The following is a 26,286-nucleotide window of genomic DNA, read 5'->3' as shown; positions in this document are numbered from 1 at the left end:
TTATTCATATTTTTTGTCTTTTCTTCTTCTTAAAGACCTTTTTATAACATTTCATGTAATATTAATTTGGTGGTGATGAACTCCTTTAGCTTTCTCTTGTCTGGGAAGCTCTTTATCTGTCCTTTGATTCGAAATAACTTTGCTGGGTAATCTTGGTTGTAGGTTCTTGCCTTTTCATCTCTTTGAATATTTCTTGCCAATCCCTTCTGGCCTCCAAGTGTCTGTTGAGAAATCAGCTGACAGTCTTATGGGAGCTCCCTTGTAGTTAACTAGCTGCTTTTCTCTTGCTGCTTCTCAAATACTCTCTTTAACTTTTTGCATTTTATTTATGGTATGTCTTGAAGTGGGCCTCTTTGGGTTCATATTGTTTGGGACTCTGCACTTCCTGAACTTGTATGTCTATTTCCTTCACTATGTTAGAGAAATTTTCCATATTATTTTTTCACGTTTTCAGTTCCTTGTGCGCGCTCGCTCTCTCTCCTCTCTTCTCCTGGCATCCTCTTGATGCAAATGTTGGTATGCTTGAAGTTGTCCCAGAGGCTCCTTACACTATCCTTTTTTTTTGGATTCTTTTTCATTTTTGCAGTTCTGATTGGGTGTTTTCTGCTTATCTTCCAAATTTCTGCTTCATCTACTCCACTGTTGATACCCTTTAATGTATTCTTCCTTTCTGACTGGTTCATTTTTGTTTTCTAGTTGTTTTTGTTTCCTATCTCTTTGCTCAAGTTCTCACTAAGTTCATCTACTCTTCCCCTAAGTCCATTGAGTATCCTTATAACCAGTGTTCTGAACTCTCAATCTAGTAGATTGTCTCCATTTGTTTAGTTCTTTTTCTGGAGTTTTGTTCTTTTGGGACACATTTCTTTGTCTCCTATTCTGGCTGCCTTCCTGTTTGTTTCTATGTATTAGATAGCGTTGGTATGTCTCCTGGGCTTGATACAGAGTGGCCTCATATAGTAGGTGTCCTGTGTGGTCCAGTGGCACAGCCTCCGTGTTCACGCAAGCTGGGAACTCCTTGTGGGCTGTGTACACCAAGCATGTCAAACTCGCGGCTCGCATGCGACCCACAAGTATTTTTGCGGCCCAGCCAATGACAGTATGTAAGAAATGTTTTAATAAAAATTTTGTAACTTAATTTTTACAATACCCTGTTACACATAATCTATATAATCTATATAATAAAAGCATAAACAACCGTTATGGGGGGACAACCAGAATGACTGGTCGCTATGATGTGCAATGACCACCAGGGGGCAGATGCTCAATGGAGGAGCTGTCCCCTGGTGGTCAGTTCGCTCCCACAGGGGTAGCGCAGCTCAGCCAGAAGCCAGGCTCACGGCTGCCGAGTGCAGTGGTGGTAGCGGGAGCCTCTCCCACCTCTGTGGCAGCGCTAAGGAGCAGCGAGCTGAGTGGTAAGGAGCCTGCTGCAAAGGAGCAGTGAGCCGAGTCGTAAGGAGTGAGCAGGTGGGCAGTAAGGAGCAAGGGGTCCTGGGCTGAGAAAGGGCGCAGGCCGGGCTGAGGGACCCCACCCTCCAGTGCACGGATTTTGTGCACTGGGCCTCTAGTTATTAATAATGAACTACAATGTTCACTAATGATTACTATAATCGTGTTGCATTCATTTCCCTTACATGCCTTATACGCAAGCACACCATTTCTCTCCACTAATACCAGCAGTGAATATTTTAGCAGCCGATTGCCACATCATTAGTCTTGTACTGACTTGTTTGGTGCAACAGGAAATATTTCGCTTTCGGAGAGCAAGAAAAATGGATTTGCATTATGCTTATTAATTTGTGCAGTTATTCAGTGTCTGGTAAGTTAATGTTCAAGAAAAAATATTAATTTTTATTAAAATGTTCTATTATTTTATGTTAACAATTACTCATTTATTTCAGCCCTTTGTATTCAGCATGTCTCTATTGAAATAAACTTATGTTTCTACGAAAATTGAAACTTGTTTTTTTGCAGACCACATAAAGTTAAACCTTGTTTATTTGGCTTGTGTTAGCCTTTGAGTTTGACATGCTTGATGTACACCCACCTGTTGTAGTTGAGCACTGATTGCTGTTGGCACATCAACAGGAGGGATTTATCCCTAGGCCTATCAGCTATAAGGACTGGCTGTGACCACCGTGGAGGATCAGCTGTGCATGGGCCCACCCCATGGAGGAGGACTTACTTCATAGGGCTCTGGAGCCTCTTGAGTATGCCCCTTGAATTTGTTTCTTGTTGAGGCAGTTGGGTGGTGCTTCAACATAGTCTGACGCTGTGCACCGGGTATGCTGGCTCAGGTGCCTCCCAGAAGATGCAGGCCAAGGTCAGCTGCTGCCTATTGTGCCCCAAGGCCATCAGCATGACTTACAAAGTGATCTTTAGATAGCTGCTACTCGTGCTGGGCTTGGAGGTGCTGAAGTGAGGCCAATCTGTGAACCAAGGCTGGCTGCTGCTAGTGCTGGGCCTGTGGCAACTTTGCATGAGGTAAAGGGCACACAGATGCCAGATGCTGCTTGTTTGAGAAATTTTAGTAATGTCTGAAGTTATGAGCCAAGACAGGTTGTACATATGGAAAAGCCATTGCAAACAGCTTGGGTGGGCTTGGGTCTCAGGGATCAGGGTGACAGCCAGGTTGATGGAGACTGAGATATGGTACCCACCTACTGGATCTATGGTGGGAAGGCTCAGAAGAGGAGCACCCTCCTGTTGCCACCCTCTGCCAGCACTTCTGTATGGGAGAAAGTTGCCCCTCCAGCTCTTGCCCTGACTGCAGACAATTCAGTTCCTCCCCTTATATCCCTGGTGCCTTTTGAGCAGCTGCCCCAGTGCTGGAGATGTGAGTGAACTGAGGAAGTCTGTGCACTGGCTCTTTAAGGAAAATGCCTGGGACTCCAGCAGCCCTCCAGCTCATTGAACCACAATCCCCACTGGTTTTTACAGCCAGAAGTTATAATTTCTCTTTATGTTACTGGAACCCAATTTCTCAAACAAGCAGCATCTGGTGGGCAGTCTGGTATGGGACTGGGACCCCTCATTCCTCAGGGGGACCCCCCATAGGAATGAGGGGTCCCATAGCTGAGGTATCTCTCCCAATTTTTATCAGTGGGACCAGCCTTTCTGGGTCTCCACTCCTACCAGTCTCAATGTGGATTCATCATATCCTTAGCTGTAGGACTTCTGTTCAGCTAGATTTCAGGCAGTTCTGAATGATGGTTGTTTTGTAGTTTAGTTGTAATTTTGATGTGATTGTGGGAAGATTCGAGTATCATATTTACCTATGCCACTATGTTGACCAGATTCCATCCTTGTAACATTTTAATAGTAGTTCTGGTGTGTAACCCCTAGAGAATCAATTCTAATTAGAACAGGTATATAAAGTTGTCCAAAACTTGCATTACTTTTATCTTGTGAAAAAATATGACCTTTTCATTAAAGTACAATTTTAACAATAAATAATTTCAAGTATCACCAGATTAGTCATCTTTCATTACCATTTCAAAGCATTGATGTTTTAGAGAATAACTGCTTAACTAATATAATTAGAAGATACTTTTTTTCCCACCGGAAGATTTTCTTTTTTTAAGCAGTAAAGAAACACTAATCTGTGAAGCTGAAAGTGAGATCTCCCTTTCATTGTGTAAATGCTTCTAAGACAATAACTGATTTGATCACATAAGCTAGTAATATAAACCAGGTAACATCTCACCATGATCTTGTTCAATTGTTAAAACTGCTGTTTTCTTAAACTGGCTTAAAAACTGTCATAAGCCATTTTGAAGACAGCAACAGAACTTTTTTCTTGCTTTTAGATGTATTATATGCAGCATTTGTTGAATATGCAGATATTTGTTTCTCTGACAGAATAATAATCATGAGTGTGAGAATGCTCATGTGTGTATAATTGAGTTACTGTGTGAATGTGTGCTCAACAGAAATGTCATATTTTGGAAGAAATGAAAACAATAACTAGCTTACTTTTTAAAATAACCCCTGACTCATATTTAAAAAAAAAAACAAAAACCACTCTAGAAATAAAATAAATGAGCTACACTTTTAATGAGCACTTTATCCTTCAAAGTAGTTACTATAATTTATTGAAGTACTCGATATAAAATACTTGTAATAACAGTGGGATTACATTTCAGGTACTTACTGAGACTCAACTTCTTGTTTAATTTCTTTCCATTCTCCATATGGGTTTGGTTTTTTATGAGCTTTGGATTTTTCATTTGAACCTGATGAATTCTGCTCTTGGATATTTGTTTCTTTCTGTTTTACAGGTTCATTTCCTTTATCACTATTTTTATTTTTTACCTGAAATGTCAAAGTCAAGAAATAAGGTACTACTAGGACAGAAACAAAATTTCTTTAATGGAATCTTATTATTGTAAGGAGAAAGGATTTAATGCAGAGCATTAGGTGCTTACACATCATTGGAAAGACTGGAGAGGAAGGGAGAGGGACAGAGAGTTAGAAACATCGATGAGAGAGAAACATCGATCAGCTGCCTCCTGCACACCCCCCACTGGGGATGTGCCCACAACCAAGGTACATGCCCCTGACTGGAATCGAACCTGGGACCCTTGAGTCCGCAGGCAGACGCTCTATCCACTGAGCCAAACCAGTTAGGGCTACACTGGCTTGTTTTATCCTCTCTTTTCTTTTGTGTTTTATCTCCTTACTTATATATCCAACATTGACCTTCCTTTATACTGTGCTCCTTTTGAGTTTACTGCCATGTCATTGGACCCTTCTCACCCACTATCTATTTAAATAACTCCCTTAACCTATTAGTCTTAACTTTATGTTGACCACATTGCCATAACTTTAGTGTCCTATACAACTGGAAGCTATGTGAAATTAGAAGACACACCCTGGAGGGATAAGCAGCTCCCATGGTAGTCCCTAGATAGGGCTGGTGGTTTTATGGCACCCCTTCATCTGGGATAACAAAGTCCTGTGACCCAGTTTAGCAAGCAGACTATGGACTAGATTTCTTTGCAACTGCACAACTATGGGTGGCAGTCCTGGGATATTGTTTTGTTTGTAATTCTTTGAATGGATATTAGCTCATTCCCTTATGCTATTGGTATCATAGAACTAGAGGTAAGCACCTGCTATCTCTTAGCAATCTTCACTGCTTCTAGACCATGATTTTTTAGAAATAAAATATTTTTATTTTACTAAAAATAAAATATTTTGACTTTGATTCTCATGCAATAAATGTCTCCTCTTCTGAGACTCACAATACTGCCATCTATACAGTTCTCTTCTGTTCCTCCTTATATGATCTAGTGACCTCTGGCCACTACTCTATATTCACTGATGACTGTGGCAATTCTGACACCATGTTCTCTATTCAAATTCTTATCATCCTAGAGCTTAAAAATTCCTTAGCCTCAGTTTTTTGAGTTTCAAATCCAATGATTTTGATCTTCACTATACAGGCATACCTCAGAGATACTGCGGGTTCAGTTCCAGACCACCGCAATAAAGTGAGTCTTGTAAATATTTTTGCTGATGGAGGATCTTGCCTTCAATTTGTAAAACACGAAAACATCTGTGAAGTGCAATAAAGCAAAGTGCAATAAAATGAGGTATGCCTGTATTTTGCAACCTAATGGTATATATGATAGGTTTATAAATAGTTTGTCCTTGTTTAACTGAATTTTGTAATATTTTGTTTGCTTGAAATTTTCTGTCCCAAGTTGAATGCTGGGTTACCTAAACTTGACTATAAACACTATGAGGTGGCTACTGCTATAAGATCTTTGCTGTTGCTCCTCTACAAATTAGATACATCTCTTGCCCTAAGTTCCACCAAGATTTATGGGGTAGGTAGAGAAATTTCAGGCAATGACAAGATTCTAGCTGTGGCCTCAAAGTACCCTTTCCAGCATCCTCAATATTCCTTTGCCTCTCAGGCCAGCAATCTCAACCATGGATCAATGCTATATCTTGTTTACTTTGGCACCTGGGCTCCTGAGTGATTCTGGAAAGGTCATAAAAGCAAGAGGACTAGTAATACTGTATAAATCTTTTTACTTTCCTACCATGGCTGGGCACTCAGCCTGTCAATCTTGGTTCATTTGATCTCCCATCCCAGCTCAGTGACTATTTCAATTCATAAATGTTGTCAAGCTCTTCACAGCTCCTCACTCTCAGCAAGCAATCTTGATTTCTTTATGAATGAGTAAACTGAGACTAAGTGGCATGACTCTTTCAATTTCCTCCTTGATACCAATTCACCCATAGTCATACCTTCTTATAGAAAATGAAAACCTTATCGTCTTATATAAAACTAGAGGCCCGGTGCACGAAATTCGTGCACGGAGGGGGGTTGTCCCTCAGCCCAGCCTGTACCCTTGCCAATATGGGACCCCTCAAGGGATGTCCGACTGCCCGTTTAGGCCCGATCCCTGTGAGATCGGGCCTAAACGGGCAGTCAGACATCCCTCTCACAATCCAGGACTGCTGGCTCCCAACTGCTTGCCTGCCTGCCTTCCTGATTGCCCCTAACTGCTTCTGCCTGCCAGCCTGATCACCCCCTAACCACTCTGCTGCCAGCCTGTTTGCCCCCAACTTCCCTCCTCTGCCAGCCTGGTCACCCCTAACTGCCCTCTCCTGCAGGGTCGATCACGTCCAACTGCCCTCCCTTGCAGGCTTGGACCCTCTCAACTGCCCTCCCTTGCAGGCCGGGTGCCTCCCAACTGCCCTCTCCTGCTGGCCATCTTGTGGTGGCCATCTTGTGTCCACATGGGGGCAGGATCTTTGACCACATGGAGGCAGCGATATTGTGTGTTGCAGTGATGATCAATCTGCAGATTACTCTTTTATTAGATAGGATAGAGGCCTGGTACAGGTGTGGGGGCCAGCTGGTTTGCCCTGAAGGGTGTCCCGGATCAGGTGGGGGTTCCCTTGGGGTGTGGGGTGGCCTGAGCGAGGGGCCTGTGGTGGTTTGCAGGCCGGCCACGCCCCCTGGCAACCCAAGCGGAGGCCCTGGTATCTGGAATTTATTTTCCTTCTACAATTGAAACTTTGTAGCCTGGAGCGGAGCCAAGCCTGGGGCTCCCTCCGAGGCCGGCAGCCATTTGTGTTGGGGTTATAATTGAAACTTTGTAGCCTTAAGCAGAGGCCTGAGCCCGGCCAGGGTGTGCGGAAAGCTTTGCTTCCCCTGATGCCGGCGGCAACCCTGGCCTGCTCTCTCAAGCTCCATTCTGCCGCCATTTGTTTGAATTTGTTTACCTTCTATAATTGAAACTTTGTAGCTTGAGTGGAGGCTTAGGCCTGGCCAGGGCAGGCGGAAAGCTTGGCTTCCTCTGTTACCTAGGAAACCTTGCTCTCTGTGGCTGTAGCCATCTTGGTTTGGGTTAATTTGCATGCTCGCTCTGATTGGATGGTGGGCGTGGCTTGTGGGTGTGTTGAAGGTATGGTCAATTTGCATATTTGTCTATTATTAGATAGGATGAGTTTATTCCTTGTTCAAGATCAACCTATTTACCTACCCTTGTTCATATTCCCTTTCTACCTCCTTTGAGGTCCCTCTCAACAAAAATATCACTACCACAATCTCTCATGATTAATATATAGCCCAAATCCTATCAACTAATTTCTACTTTCATTTCATATTCAAACTATATATACTACATAATGAACCACTTTTCATCCCCCTGTAATCTGAGTTCTGCCATCCAAAACTCTTATGAAATTGCTAGAAGGGTATCCAGGACTTCATTATTGCAAAATTCAATGGACATTTTCCTTTTTCTAGGCCTAATTAATCCTGGATGCTCTTTATTCCTTTGGCTTCTGGGATAAATTCTTCTGCTTCTCTGCACACCTTCCTAATCATTCTTTTCTCACTCTACCTGTGGGCTCCTCTTTCTCTGTCTGCCACTTAAATGTTTAATTTCTCCAAGGTTATTTTCCTAGATTACTGCACCCATTCTCAGATTTAAATTACTACTAGTATGTTAATGATACTCAACATTTGTAGCCTAGACATTCCGATTTGCATGTTCAGACAGCTCTCTCTCAATATTACAGAGGCAGCTCAAGTTTAGGAGGTCCAAAAATAAATTTATTGTTTTACTACCAAACAGATAACAATAAATGGTATAGCTACTTATCCAGTTACCAAAATACAGGTCTTGGTTTTATATCTATCTTTTACCAGAAAATTTAAGAAAGCCTGAAGAGCTTTTTATAAATTGATAAACTTTTGTAAAGAGTAAATCCAGAACCTACCTTAAACTTTATTTTTAGCTTCGGTGTTTCTGTAGAGACCTCTACTTTTTGTGCTTCCTGTTCCCCATCAGAATCACTATGTGAATTTGTTGATTTGGATTCTTCCAGGGTGCCAAGTGACTTTTCATTGACTTTACTAGAAAGCAGATCGCCAGAGTGTGGAATAAAATCATCAGGTTTTTCCCATCTGGATTCTATCCAACACATTAAAGTAGTCATGTTATTTGGTTACCAATTCAATTCAGAAGTAATTCCCAATATAATGCTTCCCATCACTTATATTGTTAATGACAACTCTGCAGCTATTTTATACCATCACCGGTCAAGAAAATAATAAATAAGAATTCTGTTAGCTCTTACTCTTGTATCTTTTAGAAATTTATCTCAAAAGACCTTGATTCACTAGATGTATCAACTACAGCTCCGATGGAAAGAGGCCTAAGAACTAGACAATACCTTCTAAGGATCACCACAACTTAACTGACACTGATTTCAGGAAACGTAGGTAATAATGAGCACACATCAGATTTCCTGGAACTTATTTACCACAAAGATTTCCTAGGATCTTTACAAAGAGAAATCATACTGTAAAAATCTGAATGAATATAATTTGTTGTTTTTCTAGTAGGAAAAAAAACCTCGATTGAACTCTACTGCCACCTAGTGGGCTTTTAGTAAAATGATAGCATTTCTAATTATCTTGCAGTTAGTCTATATTTTTAATTTAATAAAATGGAGAGGGATCCTAAAATTTATTGTCCAATTGGGAGAGCTTTAAGAGTGGAAAGGCTCTATTAATAATCACACTGGTCTAGACATAAACCAAAACTTTTGAGGACAAATCAATACGTACTATCCCTTTTTAATTATAGGATACTTTCAAGCACTAATAAAAACATTACTGCCTGGCTGGTGTGGCTGAGTGGTTGATTCTCGATCTATGAACCAGGAGGTCACAGTTGATCCCGGTCAGGGCATATGCCCGGGTTGAGGGCTCCACTCCCAGTGTGGGGCATGCAGGAGACAGCCGGTTGATGATTCTCTCTCATCACTGATGTTTCTCTCTTTCTCCTCTCTCTTTCTCTCTGAAATCAATAAAAAAAAATTTTTTTTAAATAACTTTTTTTGGGTCTCTATTTCACATAAATAACAAAAGAATCTCCAGGAAATAAATAATAAATAATTTGTATATATATAATATATACCAGGCACTGTTCTGGGATTTTATAGACACCTGATTCTCATGACCCCATAGAATAAGTGATTGTCTATTTTACTTAAGAGGATCTATAGGCTCAATGACTTGCCCACAATCATATACCTGGTAAGGAGAGAAGTTTTGTGTTAAATTCAGCTCTTACTCTAGAGCTACATTATATATTCCTTAATCTCTATAAAGATTCAGTATCTCAACTTAACTGAGATAGAACCATTGCTATCATTGGGCAGGCTAGGTATCCACTTAAAGGTTAAAAGACCTTTTCCTCCTACAAGATTTAATGCTATGCAGAAGGCTTTGGTTAGTAGGAATTAAACAAAACAAAACAAAAACTTGTCAAAGTTACACTGATATTATAGCTATTTTGATATTAACTGCAGAGAAATCAAGTACCATTACTTGAAAGGCAGTTTTATGAAATTAAATTTTTAATATGAAAAATGTAATAGTTAACATTAGGCATATTTTGTAAATACTTATATAACTGGAACATTATTAAACTGATAAAAGTGAAAATTTGACAAGCTCAGCCCCTGCAAAAACACTATCAGTTTTGTTTTTTGAAAAAGGAAAAGTCAAGTTGACTAGGTAATCTTTAAGGTACTTTCCAAGGTAATGATTATATTTCTAAAATAATCAAAATAAAAATTAGTAATGGAAGAGGAAGTAAAAATGATTCAATTTTTAGAGTTTATGAATGCAGTATCAACTGAGAATTATATAGCATAGTGCAGTATATTATATATAGAAATCCTTTTTTCCATGAGAATTAATGTTTTTCTAAATTACAAAAAATAATACACACTTGTTATAAAAATATGCTTATCACTATATATACTAAAATTCCCTAGTTTAGATGATTCATCAGCAGGCTAAGAAGCAGTTTCAGGTATAATTTTAGATACTTAGGATGATCAAAGGTAATACTTACCTCCTGTTTCTGTATTATAATAATAGGTATAACCATCTTCACTTAAACCTTCTACCCAAACAGCCTTCCCTGCTGTCTAAGGAGAGGGAAAAAAACAGCACAGATGGAAAAAAATGTAGTTATATATTAGATAACTAAGGCAGAATTAGCCACCCTTTCCTTTTCTCTTGAAATCTGGGAGTTAGGGGTGGTGGTACAGATCATGGCCAGGAAGCTTGGTTTATGTCAATCAGAAGCCAATTTTCAGGAAGAGAATGTCTCACCTCTGAAAGCTAGGAACAATTTTTCACAGATGGACAGGGGACATGTGAATGGCAACTAATAATATTTACCCTGTATGGAGTTTTTGAATAGACATCACTTTTAACCTCTACCCAGCCTACTAACAAAAGGATTATAAAAGAAAAGGGTGAGGAGGGGCTTATTTGAAAGTAAATTTGCTTAATAAAACTCTACCAAAACCCCAGAAGCCAATCACTTTAAAGAATAAATCAAAGACACTATTAATATACTTCAGTTACCTTTTTTAAGTTTCCTTGAAATCCTTCAGGTTTCTCCCATTGAGTTGCTTAAAACAAAATACATTGCATTTATAAAATCCTTTTGCTTTAAAAAAGTTTCCAAAAAATTCACTTTGGCAAAAATTTACAAGCTATTCAATGTGTACAAAACACTAAGGTCTAGAGATAAAAACATAATTGAAAAATAAAAAGAACCAACATGCATCCAGTAGCATTGTGCAGAATAATACATGTGAATGTTACATAACCAAGGAAGGACAGAATCATTACAAGTTACTGGTACTTCCACAGGAATTATTAGAGCCAGGTAGGGCTTCTCTTAAAGACTTCATGAAATTTAGGTTTGAAAAATCTGGAAGGAATGACATAGCCTTTTGACATCTTGGGAGGGGAGAGTGAGATATAGAACAAATGATTCAAAAGAGGAACAAGATGAAGTATGCAGGAATTAAAAACAAGTATTGCTGAGAAAGAGTATATAAAGGATGGTGAAAAAAGGAAGCAAGCAGTAGGCGCTAGAAGGGAGAAAAGACATAATAGTTTCTATATAAATTTGAAAAATGTATAATCCTTAGCATATAATAATTTATGATTCACTGCTAAACTATAACGTGCACTTCACTTACGGCTCAGTGCAAACTGAGTATTATTTCTATGTAGTTTGAAACTGATCATGATTCTAAAGATCATAATAATGAGACTACTACCTATAGCCCAAGGTTTTCTTCATGATTAATTCTCTGATCTCATTTCCTGCCTTCCATTCTTAACTTTTTTTTCCTGGCTTTCTTCTATCCATCCCTTTAATATATGTACTACCCACCATGTTACTTTTTGTTCTCTTTTTTGTTTTTTGATCTCACATACTCCTAAAAGTTAACATATTATCTATACTCCCAGATTCAATTTATCTTCCTAACTCCCAACTCTAATTAATCATCAGGCTCAATCATCAATTAGAGTTGGGAGTTAGGAAAATTGCTACATGAATATTCTATAGGTACCTCAAATTTGAATTAATTACCATCCCACTTAAACTTATGATGTTTCCATATTTCATATCTCAGTAAAGGGAACCATCATCCTCTCAGCCCTCCATGACATGGCCCAAATATATTTTTCCAGGCTCTTCTACCATGTCATCTTCAAAGAACCTTATGCTTTACCTCTACCACATAACTATTTCCCAAACGTTCAAGCCTTCTTTATTTTAAAAAATCCTTACCCAAATATATTTTTTAATTGAATTTTTAGAAGAGGGAGAGAAAGAAACATCAATTGGTTGCCTCCTGTACACTCCTGACTGGGGATCAAACTGGAAACCTAGGTATGTGCCCTGAATGGAAGTTGAACCTGCAACCATTTTTGGTGCAAGGGACAATGCTCCAATCAACTGAGCCACCCAGTCAGGGCTCAACCTTTTATAGTCACTAGAGGCCCGATGCACGAAATTTGTACAAGAGTAGGCCTTCGCAGCTGCAGCTGCCTCGACCCTCGCAGCCCCAGCTTCCCTTGGAAGGTCGTTCTGCTGTTCGGTCAATTTGCATATTATGCTTTTATTATTATAGACTAGAGGCCCAGTGCACAAAATTCATGCACTAGGGGTAAGAGGGGTCCCTCAGCCTGGCCTGTGCCCTCTCACAGTCTGGGACCCTTCAGGCGATGTCCGACTGCCTGCTTGCTGCTCCCTACCGCTCCCTACAGGGAGTGGGCCTAAGCCAGCAGGCAGACATCCCTCTCACAGACTCCTCGCTCTTTACCGCCCACCTGCTTGCTGCTCCCTACCGCTCAACTCGCTGCTCCTTAGTGCTGCTGCGGAGGCTCCTGCCACCGCCGCTGCACTCGCCAGCCGTGAGCCCAGCTTCTGGCTCCTGCACTGACTGTCTGCCCCCTGGTGGTCAGTTCATAGCGACGAGTCATTCCACTGTTTGGTTGATTTACATATTAGGGTTTTATTATATAGTATAGGATATTGAATGTGAACTGCAAATGAAAAATAAAATTTAAAAAAGAACCAAAGTTTAGATCTGAAAAAAATTTTATTTATATTTATATTTTATTTATATTTATATTTTAAATTCTCACCTAAGGATGTTTTTAAAATTGATTTTTAGAGAGAGAAACATCCATGTGACAGAGAAATACCAGTAGGCTGCCTCTGCACCTGCTGACCCACTGGGATCTAACCTAAACCTAAGTATGTGCCCTAACCTAGAATCCAACAGGAAATCCTTTGGTGTACAGGTTGAGACTCCAACCAATTGAGCCACCTTGCCAGGGCAGATCTGAAAAAAATTTTTTAAGTATACCTCCAGGCCCTGATCATTGTGGATCAATAGAGTGTCCCCCCACGCACCAAAGGGTCATGGGTTCGATTCCAGGTGAGGGCACATACACAGGTTGTGGGTTCCATCTCTGTCAGATTGCTTGGGCAACTGATCGATGTTTCTCTTTCCCTCTCCCTTCCTCTCTCTCTAGAATCAATGAAAAAAAAAAAAATCCTTAGAGGAGGACTTCAAAAGAAAAAAAATGCTGGTTTGGTTCAGTGGATAGTGCTTCTGCAGGCGGACTGAAGGGTACCGGGTTGGATTCTGATCAAGGGCACGTACCTGGGTTGCAGGCTCAATCTGGGGCCCTGGTCGGGGATTCAGCAAGAGGCAACCAATTGATGTCTCTCACATTAGTTTCTGTCTTTCTCCCTCCCTTCCACTCTCTCTAAAATAAAAAACTCAATGGAATAAATGTCCTCAGGTGAGGATTAACCAAAACAAACAAACAAACAAACAAACAAACAAACAAACACCCATCCCCAGTGTGATTATTGAAATAGTATATGAAGTATTTGCTGAATGAACGGGAAGGGATAGGACTTCGCTTTCTAACTGTTTTAGCAACTCTGCAAGCCAGAGGGTTTATTTTTTATTTTAATTTTTATTGATTATTTTAGAGAGAGGAAGGGGGCGAGAGAAACACCAGTGTGTTGTTCCACTTATTATGCACTCTTTGGTTGCTTCTTGTCTGTGCCCTGATCAGGGATCCAACTCGCAACCTTGCTGTATCAGGAGGAGGTTCTAACCCACTGTGCTGCGGGCTGCCTGTCAGGGCCCCTCAACAAAACCCCTCTGGCGTGCCCTGGCCCCTGCTGTGGGCCGGAGCTCCTCTGCCACACCAAAGGTTTGGGTTCCATTCTGTCAGGGCACCTACTTAGGTTTCAGGTTTGATCCCCGGTCAGGGCTGACTGCTGCTCAGGAAGTGACCGAGGACCGTTGAGGTCCGTGTGCTCTACATCATTTGGCAGGGAGCTGGGGTTCCATTGCCAACTCTGATCTCCGCTACCCTCGCTTCTCCATCAAGGACGACTTCAACCATGGCAGCTGCGTGGCCTCCGCCAGCGTACACAACCGCATGGGTAGGTCGATCTTTCCACGGCTCACCTGGCCCGGCTGCTGTGCAGTCGACCCGGAAGGCAGATTTCCAGGTTCCCAAGGAGAGTGCCCTCTGAGCCGGACTCCCAGGGAGAGCGGGGTCCCGGAGGGAAAGCACTTCACTCCGCCTCCCCTCGGGGCTCCCGGGCCAGAGCACCCGCCTACACAGGGCTCAGAGGGGAGAGCTACCCCAGGGAGGCCTCCTAGCTGGGTGCCGAGAAGACGAAACGGAAGCCCTTCCTCCTTGAACCCTGTCATCTCTGGTGTAGAAAGGGACAGATGAAAGCCTCAGCAGCCTTACTGGGGCATGCTGTGTGTGCAGCCTGCTGAGCAGTCGTGACATTACGGCGTCCTGGACAATTTGCATATTCCTCTATTATTAGTATAGATATTGTTCTACCTGTGTGGAATACCTGCTATAGCCTCATAATAAGCTACTGCAATCTTTTTCAATCAAAATACCAATGGAGTATCTACACCATGCCAGGCACATTGCGTTAAGTGCTAGGAATACAAATGGTATGATGACATCATTCCTGACATCCTCATTTTAACTTGTAGATCAGCTCGTAAGTAATTTCAGTGGTAAACTCTCAGATCCACATAATCACAATTAATTCCTCACTATTTTGGTTCCCATATAATCTTAATTACATCTCTATTATATTATAGCTCTTGAAAATTCTTCCTTGTATCCCACTTAATTGTTTATTTCTGGTACTAAATTTTATGGTTTTGAAGAGTAAATGTATAACAAATTCATTTATTTATGACAGAATTTACATGGAATAAAAATACCAAATACATTTCATTTTAAAGAAAATATAAAAAGATTTTTTGATAGTTTTATTAAGAAATACTGTTGTGCATTTTATTAGAAATTGATATCCAAAACATTCATGAAGGGGTAATTTACTAAGTCAATCAAGATAGCTACACAAAAAAGAAATCAGTTTCTGGTTCTCAGTATGCTCTTAGATAGAAAATCTCCTCCACAGTATATTTTATTTAAAAAACCCCTGCACTTGTGAAGTGGACCTGAAATAACTTTATTCCACATAAAATGCTTTATTTACATGTAGCTCATTGTTCTAGAAGGTTCTATTGAAAAAATATAAAGCTTTAGTTTATTTGTAAGGAACCCAATATTAAGGCTTTAACTAACTAAGACACTGAGTCACTATGAGAAGGGTACCTTTTTAAAGGGCACATACTTTTTTTTTACTATTTAGTAGCAAAAATGTAAAGTTATAGTATTTCACCGTTTAAATATTCCAATATTAACTAGATGTCTAAAGTCAAAATAAACTGTCAGTTATCATACTCCGCAGCTCTATGCATATATGACTTACCTCCTGTGATAAGATCATAATAGTAATGGTAACCCTCAGAGGTTATGCCTTCTACCCATCTGCCCTTTGAAGGGTCTTTTTTCTTTTTCTTCTTTTCTTTCTGCTGATTTGATGCAGAGATGGGGGGGACAGTGCTGGTTTTTGGTGATATGCTTGGCTCTGAAATTTCTAGAGGAAAGATTAGAGAAGGGTGAAGTAGACAATACAACACCCCTTCCCTGCCCCCACCCCCCCGATAAAACATAAATAATATTATTAAAATAAAAAACCTGCTAAGATTCTTTTGGGAACTTGACATATCATTATAAAGCTTATATGGAAAACTAAACATGTACCAATATCCAGGGGAACTACCAAACAGAAGTGAAAGAGGAATCTAGTACTATCAGGTATTAAAACTTATTCTAAAACTATGGTAAAAAAGACAAACAGTATAAAACTGATCCAGGAATAGAAAAACATGTGACTGAAACAGAACAGTACAGAAATAGGTCCAACTGCAGATTCCTGGTGTTTCCTATTATAGGGGAAGAGAGATCACTTAATAAATTATGTTGGACTGACTGGCTAATTATTTAGGAAAAAGTTAAGCTGTTCACCTCTCCTCAGTATCTCTCATGTTTTTACATCAATATAAATTTCAGATGGAGGATATTTAAAAAAACCCCACAAAGTAAAATAATGTTAAACTTAACTACACACAAATTATAATTATTGCATATGGCAAAAATAAAAAACACACACATATATGCAGGAAAAACAAATGACAAGTATTTATAACAAATATGACAGAGGATTAATGATCCTAACAAAAATCCCTTACAAATCCAATGCTGTAACAGAAAAATGAGCAAAAAATACAGAGGTAATTCAGAAAATTAACATTTACCTTCACTAATATTCAAAGAAATGTAATATTTTTGGTATTAGATCAATAAGTCCTGAAAAGAATGACTGAATCCAGTGCTAGTCTGTCTAATCTATGGGTATGAAAAAACAGGTAGTTTTTATGGTTTTACTTTTTTCTAAAGATTAGCCAGTCATTCCCAATACCAATTAATATATTCATTTTATTTCTAGCAAAAGTATTAATGTTGGAGACATTTCTGGAGTATTAACTATCAATCTACAAAATATATTCAGGTTTGGTTTTGGCAATCTTACTTCTAGAAAGTAAATGTAGAGGGATAAATGCAAAAATACTCACACATAAGGATGCTCAATGGAGCATTCTAATGAAAAACTCTAAACAACCTAAATGTTAACCAGGAAGAAGATAGTTAAATAAATATTGGCATTTTTATGGCATATTATACCCTTTACTAGAGGCCCAGTGCACGAAATTCGTGCACGGGGGGAGGGGGCCCTCAGCCCAGCCTGCACCCTCTCCAATCCGGGACCCCTGGGGGATCCCTGGGATCAGGCCTAAACCGGTAGTCGGACATCCCTCTCACAATACTGGACCGCTGGCTCCTAATCACTCACCTGCCTGCCTGCCTGGTTGCGCCTAACTGCCCCCTGCCTGCTGGCCCAATCGCCCCTCACTGCCTCTGCGTGCTGGCCTGATCACCCCTAACTGCCCCCCCTGCCGGCCTGGTCGCACCTAACTGCCCCTCACTGCCGGCCAGGTCACCCCCAACTGCCCCCCGCCCCCGCTGGCCTGGTCGCCCCACGCAGCCTGCTTGTTCAGTCGTTTGGTCGTCCCTCACTAACCCCCCTGCCGGCCTGGTCATAGGCAGCCATCTTGTGAGGGCGTGAGGGTCAATTTGCATATTACCTCTTTATTATATAGGATTAAACACTTGTTACAAGTGTCATTGTAATAAGCAATTTATACCACTATATTACTTTACTACTTAACTTTAGTAAAAATTGAAGGTTGTATAGCTAATAAGAGATAATTCTGGTTGACTTGAAACCTGTGCTTCTAACCACTCAGTATATCCTTAGTTATTAAAAAAAAAAGATGTACTTGACATATTGCAAGAAAAAAATAAGACAATCTCCAAATAGACCATAACATAAAATGTATAACTTTAAAAATTCTTTATACTGAATTGTTGTACTTTTAATGGAATATATACCTCATTCAGGAAAATGCTACAAAAATTATGAATTTTCCCAAGGTATATATTTGATGAGATGACTATTACTCTTTAATTCTGCAGGAATGCCAACATCCTTTTCCCCCTTATAAACATACTAGAAGCCCGGTGCACAAAATTCGTGCACGGGGAAGGGGTGTCCCTCAGCCCAGCCTGCACCCTCTCCAATCCGGGACCCCTCGGGGGGATGTCCTACTGACAGCTTAGGCCCGCTCTACGAGGGGAGCGTGCCTAAGCCTCAGTCTGGCCTCCCTCTGCAGGAGGTGACCAGGCCAATTAGGGGAAGGCGTGCCCCCATCACCTCAGCCACTGCTGCTGCCTCTGGCCTCCCTTTGCGGGAGGTGACGGGGCGATCAGGGGAAGGTGCCGCCCCAATCACCCCGCTGCTGCTGCCACTGCTGGCCACTGTGGCAGCCTGCCCTCGACCCTCGCAGCAGCTGCGGCCATGGCCTGCCTCAGGACAGCGGCCTGCCCTGGGCCCTTGTAGCTGCTGCCATGGCTGCCTGCCCTTGGCCCTTGCAGCCACTGCGGCTCTGTCTGGAAGACGTCTGCTCTAATTAGCATATTACATTTTTATTAGTATAGATAGCTTTATCTTTGTAAAATAATGCTTTCCCCATTTTAACTAGCAATATCCAGGATGACATTTTTAAAGTCTGGTTACAACTGTTTTTATTTGATGAGGGCAATGTTAATTAACTGCTATTCTGCTTAAAAACTTAACTGAAAGCAGTTTTTATTAGAGTAAAGAATACCATTCCATGCTGACTACCACACTATTATGTAATATCAACAACTGTGACTTGCAATATGCCTGGTTTAAGGACAATGGATCTGTCATGGAAAAAATGCTCACAAAAAGTTCCCCATTTAAAGCCTAAATTTATAACAAGATAGATGAATGCTTTAAAAAAAATTTTTTTAAATCAATTTCAGAGAGGAAGGGAGAGGGAGACAGAAACATCAATGATGATAGAGAATCATTGATCAGCTGCTTCCTACATGCTCCCTACTAGGGACTGAGTCCCCAACCTAGGCATCTGCACTGACCAGAATCAAACTGTGATGTCCTGGTTCATAGGTCGATGCTCAACCCCTGAGCCACACCGGTTGGGCTAGATAAATGCTTTTTATCTGGAACTGAGTATCTTCAAACCCTCAAATTATTTACTTTCTTGCTGGCAAAAGTATGTTGAAAAGGAAACCCTTATACACTCTTGATGTGACTGTAAACTGGTCTAATCACAATGGAAAACAATATGGAAGTTCTTTAAAACAATTAAAAATAGATTTATCATAGATTCCAGTAATTCCACTTCTGGGTATACACCAAAGGAAATAAAAACAGGATCTCAAAGAGATATATGCACTCCTGTGTTTATTGCAGTACTAGAGGCCCAGTGCACGAAATTCATGCACGGGGGGGGATGGGGGGGGAGAGGAGAGCAGTGTCCCCTCAGCCCAGCCTGAACCCGCTCCAATCTGGGACCCCTCGAGGGATGTCTGACTGCTGGTATAGGCCCGATCCCGGTGAGATCAGACCTAAATGGGCAGTCGGACATTCCTCTCACAATCCAGGACTGCTGGCTCCCAACCGCTCACCTGCCTGCCTGCCTGATTGCCCCTAACCGCTTCTGCCTGCCAACCTGATCACCCCTAACCACTCCCCTGCCAGCCTGATCGACGCCTAACTGCTCCCCTGCCGGCCCGATTGCCCCTAACTGCCATCCCCTGCCAGCCTGGTCACCCCTAACTGCCCTCCCCTGCCGGCCTGGTCACCCCTAACTTTTCTCCCCTGTAGGCCTGGTCGCCCCCAACTGCCCTCCCCTGCAGGCCCGGTCACTCCTAACTGCCCTCCCCTGCTGGCCTGGTCACCCCCAACTGCCCTCCCCTGCAGGCCTTGACCCTCCCAACAGCCCTCCCCTGCAGGCCTGGTCCCCCCCAACTGCCCTCCCCTGCAGGGCTGGTCCCCCCAACTGCCCTTGCCTGCAGGGCTGGTCCCCCCCCAACTGCCCTCCACTGCAGGGCTGGTCCCCCGCAACTGCCCTCCCCTGAAGGCCCGGTCCCCCCAAACTGCCCTCCCCTGCAGGCCCGGTTGCCCCCAACTGCCCTCCCCTGAAGGCCTGGTCCCCCCCCAACTGCCCTCCCCTGCAGGCCTTGTCTCCCCCAACTGCCCTTCCCTGCAGGCCTGGGTCCCCCCCAACTGTCCTCCCCTGCAGGGCTGGTACCCCCAACTGCCCTCTCCTGCAGGCCCGGTTGCCCCCAACTGCCCTCCTCTGCTGGCCCGGTCACTCCTAACTGCCCTCCCTGCAGGCCTGATTGCCCCCAACTGCCCTCCCTTTCAGGCCTGGTCCCTCCCAACTGCCCTTCCCTGCTGGCCTGATTGCCCACAACTGCCCTTCCCTGCCGGCCATCTTGTGTCCACATGGGGGCGGCCTACTTGTGTGTTGGAGTGATAGTCAATTTGCATATTACCTCTTTATTAAATAGGAGGATTATTCACAATAACCAAGATGTGGAAACCTAAATGCCCATTAACAGATGAATGGATTAAAAAACATGTATATATACACAAGGGAATATTATTCGACCATAGAAAAGGAGGATATCCTGCAATTTGTGACAGCATGAATGGAGATAAGTCAGAAAGAGAAAGACAAGTTCTGTATATCTCCTTTGTGGGACCTAAAAAAGTCAAATTTAGCCCTCATTGTTGTGGCTCTCTGGTTACAGCATCAGAATAAATAACAGAATAAATAAATAAATTGTCAAATTTATGAAAAAACAGAGAGTAAACTGGTGGTTACCAGGAAATGGGGGGGGGGGGGGAGAGTAAGACTGCTGCTGCTTAAGGATACAAACTTGCAATGAGTAGTAAATAATCCACAGAGCTCTAATGCAGCGGTTGCCAACCTTTCGGGCCTCAAGGACCACTGGTTGGCAATGGCTGCAATGCATAGAGAAGTGATTTTTCAATCAGTGTGCCCAAAGAATTTTTAAAACATGCAAAACCTGACCTCTTTGCCCTTAGAGTGTCAAATAAAAAATGACAACAGCCAACACAATAACTGTCTGGTGTAAATGAATCAAAATTATACCTATGGTTTTTCTCAGATTGGCAAAATAACAATATATTTTTGGTGTGCTGCAGTATTTTAGTAATTAGTTTATGTGTGCCATGAGATAAAAACAGTTGAAAATTGCCAGCATAGAGTAATGAATATAGATTAAAATATTGTACAATTATGTAATGTGATAAATATCACTACAATGGCAATCCTATATAATAAAAGGCTAATATGCAAATTGTCCCCTCGACCTGGAGTTCGACCAGGGGGCTGGGCTGGCCAACAGACTGCAGCCCCTCCCAATCAGGGCAGGGCCAGCTGGCCAATCTCCTGCAGCCCCGTTGGTCCTGCCCCCGATTGCCCCTCTATTCGGGGGCAGGGCTGGTGGCCAACCTCCCGTGGCCCCTCCCCCGCGACCAGCCCGGCCCCGATTGGCCCCCCCAACCCCGATCGGGGGTGGGGCCAGCCAAACCCCATTGTGCATGAATTCGTGCACCGTGCCTCTAGTGGGATTATAACATACTAGAGGCCCAGTGCACAGAATTTGTGTACGGATAGGGTCCCTAGGACTGGCCGGTGATCAGGGCCGATCAGGGCCTTCCTTCCCTGGCTGCCAACTGGGGCCTTCCTTCGTTCGGTGCTGCCCCACCTTCCCCGCATGCCAGCCGGGGCCTTCCTTCATTCGGCATCGCCCCCTGGTGGTCAGCGCACATCATAGTGAGCGGTTGAACTCCCAAGGGGACAATTTTCATATTAGCCTTGTATTATATAGGATTAGTATCACAGTAACACAGTGTACACCTTAAATTTATACAATGTTTATGCCAAATATACTCAATGAAAAAGTGAAAAAGAAAGAAGTATCTACCTTCTAGCAACAATCAGTTAATTTGTCCATAAAAGGTTAATTCACTGTAATTCAACCATATAAACACGATTCAGTTTTCATCACATGGATAAAGTGAACTGCAGTTATAATACAACTAGCGGCCCGGTGCACAAAATTCGTGCACATTAAAAGGGAAGAGTCCCAGACCTGGCTGGCCCCACCCCCATTGGGCAAGACCCAGAATTGGCCGGCCCCACTCCCAGCAAGCCCCGCCGGTGAGGGTCGCAGCGTCATGTCCCCGCCCACCCGTGCCAGCCGTGCACGCAGCCTCCTGCTGATTGGTCATTACGGTGTGAGGGCGTCACAACCCTTAGCATATTAGCTCTTTATTATATAGGATACTTATTTTATTATTATTTTTTAAATATATTTTATTGATTTTCCACAGAGAGGAAGGGAGAGGGATAGAGAGCTAGAAACATCGATGAGAGAGAAACATCGACCAGCTGCCTCCTGCACACCCCCCACCGGGGATGTGCCCGCAACCAATGTACATGCCCTTGACCGGAATCGAACCTGGGACCTTTCAGTCCGCAGACCGACGCTCTATCCACTGAGCCAAACCGGTTTCGGCATAGGATACTTATTTTTTAATGAATAGATCCTTTTAGCCAAATAATTAGAATACCTAGAGAACTCAAATGTCTCTGAAATGAACCACTGACCTAGGATAGCTAGGAATAGGTAACCACCCAGGTAGTATGGTTGTTGTGAATGGAGGTGTCAAAATCTGAAGCTTTAAAAGCAAAACGAAAGTGCATGAGCAAACTTCCACAATCTAAACAGGGCTATGATGCATAGGACAAACTCTAATAGTATACCCTGAGTGTATAACCTCTTCATGGAAATAATAAAAGCTAACTTAGCATCACCTCTGGTGTTACTTTTAAAACATGCTGTTTTGTTTTGTTTTTTTACCTGACTCTAAGCCAAGCCTTTTCAAATCCTCTTGGTATGCTTTCAGGGCAGCTTCCTCCATTGCAGCAAACTCCTTTGATGCCTTTTCTTCTTCCTTTGCCTTATCCAGGCTTTTCTGTTTAATCTTTGTAAGACACATTTAAAAGGGAAAGCTAAATAAAAGACTGATATTTACATAGAAAAACTGGCAAAAAAAACAACAAAGTAAATTACCTCACTGATCCTCTTTGCAACATTTTCCTTATGATTCTTTCCTCTTTCATGAAATTCAACACTCTTGGAAAAAAAAAAGAGAAAATACAAAGGAATACTACATAAACATCATAAAGTTCACATTCAAGTAACAGTAAATTTGAAAATGGAATATAACAAAATTAAAAGTAAAATGACCGGCAGAAATGATACAAAATAACTTGATGCAAATTGGCCCTTCTACCAAATGATACTATAGAATTGAACTACATTATTTGTTATTATGCATTCTGACTAGGTCTCCTTTGGTGCTTAAAATATAACTATGATTACCATATTAATGGAGGAAAATACAAGGAACACTTGATGACTAATCTAGTGACTATGATTGTAATGAGGACCCAAAACAAGACATGAAGCCAAGAGTGGGAAAAAAATCTTAACTTCAAGAAACACCTCTTCACCCATGAAAAACACACAAGGTGACAAAACAAGCCAGAGGAAAATCATTTGGGCAAAAAATGAAATAGGATCCCCAGTCAAATTTATAGAAAATATTCCTTTATTAACTTTTGGTCGAGAATATGTTTGTATATTTTCAGAAAACAACTCCGAGACCATGTGGATTCCAGCAACAGAGAGGAATCGACAGGACTACTCCAGCCATGAAGACAGAAGAGAAGAAGTCCAGAGACAGAAGACGCTGATGTGGCCTTCCCATACTAGCAGTTAGCAGCTGTGCATCACTGCAGATTGCCCAGGACCAAACCAGACAGAGTCGGACCTGCATTACCACCACTTGTCCACCATCCAGAACTGAAATGTCAGTGCTGACATGTACACATAAGGAACTGTTGGACATTGAAATTGGGTCTCAAAAGAACTGTTGGCCCAGAAAGAAACTCACTACACACTGATTCATTTGCTTGTCACCATAACCATTATTGCTTGTCTCATTTTCGGTTCTTATAAGTGTATTTCTAATAGCACACGATCTCACTCATCTAGGGGAAATAATGAACAACATAGACTGATGAACAAGAAGAGACCCAGAAACAAGGAGGCATGGATCAGACTGTCGGGCCTCAGGGGGAGGGTAGGGAAGGGTGGGGGTAAAGGGGAGAGATCAACCAAAGGACTTGTGTGCAAGCATATGAGCCTAACCAGCGGTTAAGGACAACAGGGGGGTGGGGGCATGTGTGGGGAGGGGTGTGGGATGGAAATGGGGGTATGAGGACAAATATGTGATACCTTAATCAATAAAGAAATTTAAAAAAAAAGAAAAGAAAAGAAACACCTCTTAACGCAGTGTCAAAACCAGTAAGTCTCTAGAATTTACACTGCTCTACTTGCCTCATTAGATAAGAGACAATAACCAATGATCCTTAGAACCATATTTCTCCATATTGGGAGAAAAGGAGACATTAAAAATGTATCTTAATTATAAACAAATACTCTTATATAATGTGGTAATGGTACAAAATGTGAAACTCCTATGCAGAACAATTTGGAACAATCTATCAAAATTAAACTGCTACATTAGAGCTCCCTAAAAATTAATGTGGAGAGCTTCAGGATATACTGTTCAATTAACCCTTTGCACTCGCTTTTTTCTCGATTCCTTTATTCTAATGCTAACCGTGTCGAGTCACACTCGACATCCGAGTGCAAAAGGTTAAAAAGTAAAACAAAACGCCCTGGCTCGTTTGGCTTAATGGATAGAGCATCAGCCTGCGGATAGAAGGGTCCTGGGTTCGATTCTGGTCAAGGGCACATGCCTGGGTTGTGGGCTCGATCACCAGTAGGGGGCGTGCGGGAGGCAGCCGATTGGTGATTCTCATCATGATGTTTCTATCTCTCTCTCTCTCTCTTCCTTCCTCTCTGAAATCAATAGAAATGTATTAAAAAAAAACCCACAAAAACAAAAAAACAACTATGGTACAATAGAGTATGTAACCTTTCATGTACACTAGAATAAGAATCTATATACATATAGAAACAATAGAAGGCTAAACAAGAAAATAAAAAGTGGTAACCTATGAGGAATGATGGTAACTTGGATGAATAACAGAGGTAGATGATTGAATGTTATCACATATTTAAAACAGCCAGAAATACTCCCTATGGTTGTACACATAAGAATTATCTGCTAAACTTGGCAAAATAAGTTTTGTAAATCAAATCTTACACAACGCATTACCTGACCTATTCTAAAGTACTGTGAATTCCTCTTTAAAAATGTGACTTTTTAAGGCAAATGTTCATCCTTTATTTTTCACATATTAATTTTTCTAAAATTTAGTAGACACCACAAAGACTGTTACAGGTCCATTAAAAATAAATTAATTTTGCTTCTAAGTAAAGGTTAAAGTTGTGTGTACTAACAATTCAAGGAGATGCAGAAAGACTATCCCTAGAGAAAGTATTTACTCTACATAACTCATGGAATTCATTGAACTGCTTTACCTCCAAGGAAGACACTATCAGTGGTTTGTGTAGGTTGGCCTAAGTCAAACAAGATAGTTAAGAACTTTAGCAACTATTCAAAAAGACCAAAAAAGCAAAACCTAAAAGAAAAACCCAAACTCCTTGTAGACACATTGATGTTTCTGTCTTTTGCAGACAATAGTAAATAAATGTCTACTAAACAAATACAACATTGTTACAGACAGGGCTACTATTCTTTTGTGCATCCAACTCTACCAAGTAAAAAGGATATGAATATGCATTATATTTTTAAAATACCCAAGCCTATAGGTACTATGTACAGCGAGCATGTCATCCTCTCGGCCCACAATGAATATGTTTGCGGCCCAGCCAATATAACAGTATGTAAGAAACATTTCAATGAAAATTTCATAACTTAATTTTTACAACACCCTGTTATAATTAATAACGAACTACAATGTTCACTAATGACTGATTACTATAATTGTGTTGCATTCATTTCCCTTACGCACCTTATGCCAGGCTCATCATTTCTCTCCACTAACACTAGCAGCGAATATTTTAGCAGCCGATTGCCACGTCATTACGGGCAGTCCTCGGGTTACCCCGCACTTGACGTTCGTGGTTTCATGGTTCCGTCGCCAACTCCCATTTATTTATAAAAAAAAAAAAGTTCCGTCATTTCGACGTATATACATATGTGCTTTATGTTTTTTATTATTTATTTACCACAAGTAAAGGTCAGGAAGTGTTATCTTTTAAATTTTTTTTTACTGTTTCAGTTCATTACTGCTGTGTATGTGCTCCATGTGAGTGATGTAGGTGCTTATGTAGGTGGGTTCCGACTTACAGCGAAAATCACGTTACATAGCGCCATAGGAACGGATCTCTGACGTAACCCGAGGACCTACTGTAGTCTTGGATTGACTTGTTTGGTGTGCGCAAAAGGAAATATTTTGCTTTCAGAGAACAAG

The 26,286-nt window shown here is 41.5% G+C and overlaps 1 protein-coding gene across 1 annotated transcript in view; it reads right to left on the bottom strand.

Annotated features, from left to right (window-relative positions):
• WBP4 (WW domain binding protein 4) overlaps positions 1-26,286 on the bottom strand; it is a 37,216-nt gene that overhangs the window by 8,738 nt on the left and 2,192 nt on the right. Inside the window, exons 3-9 of the mRNA XM_079779229.1 lie at positions 22,886-22,948; positions 22,673-22,796; positions 15,693-15,860; positions 10,916-10,962; positions 10,395-10,470; positions 8,245-8,438; positions 4,151-4,311 (exon numbers count right to left, since the gene is read on the bottom strand). Of these exons, the coding sequence (XP_079635355.1) occupies positions 4,151-4,311; positions 8,245-8,438; positions 10,395-10,470; positions 10,916-10,962; positions 15,693-15,860; positions 22,673-22,796; positions 22,886-22,948 (833 nt within the window). The remainder of the gene's footprint in view (positions 1-4,150; positions 4,312-8,244; positions 8,439-10,394; positions 10,471-10,915; positions 10,963-15,692; positions 15,861-22,672; positions 22,797-22,885; positions 22,949-26,286) is intronic.

This window comes from Cnephaeus nilssonii (assembly GCF_951640355.1).
Source record: "Cnephaeus nilssonii genome assembly, chromosome: 8".
NCBI lineage: Eukaryota > Metazoa > Chordata > Mammalia > Chiroptera > Vespertilionidae > Cnephaeus > Cnephaeus nilssonii.
Note: the sequence above shows the minus strand (reverse complement) of the source record. Positions and strands in the feature narration are given on the sequence as shown.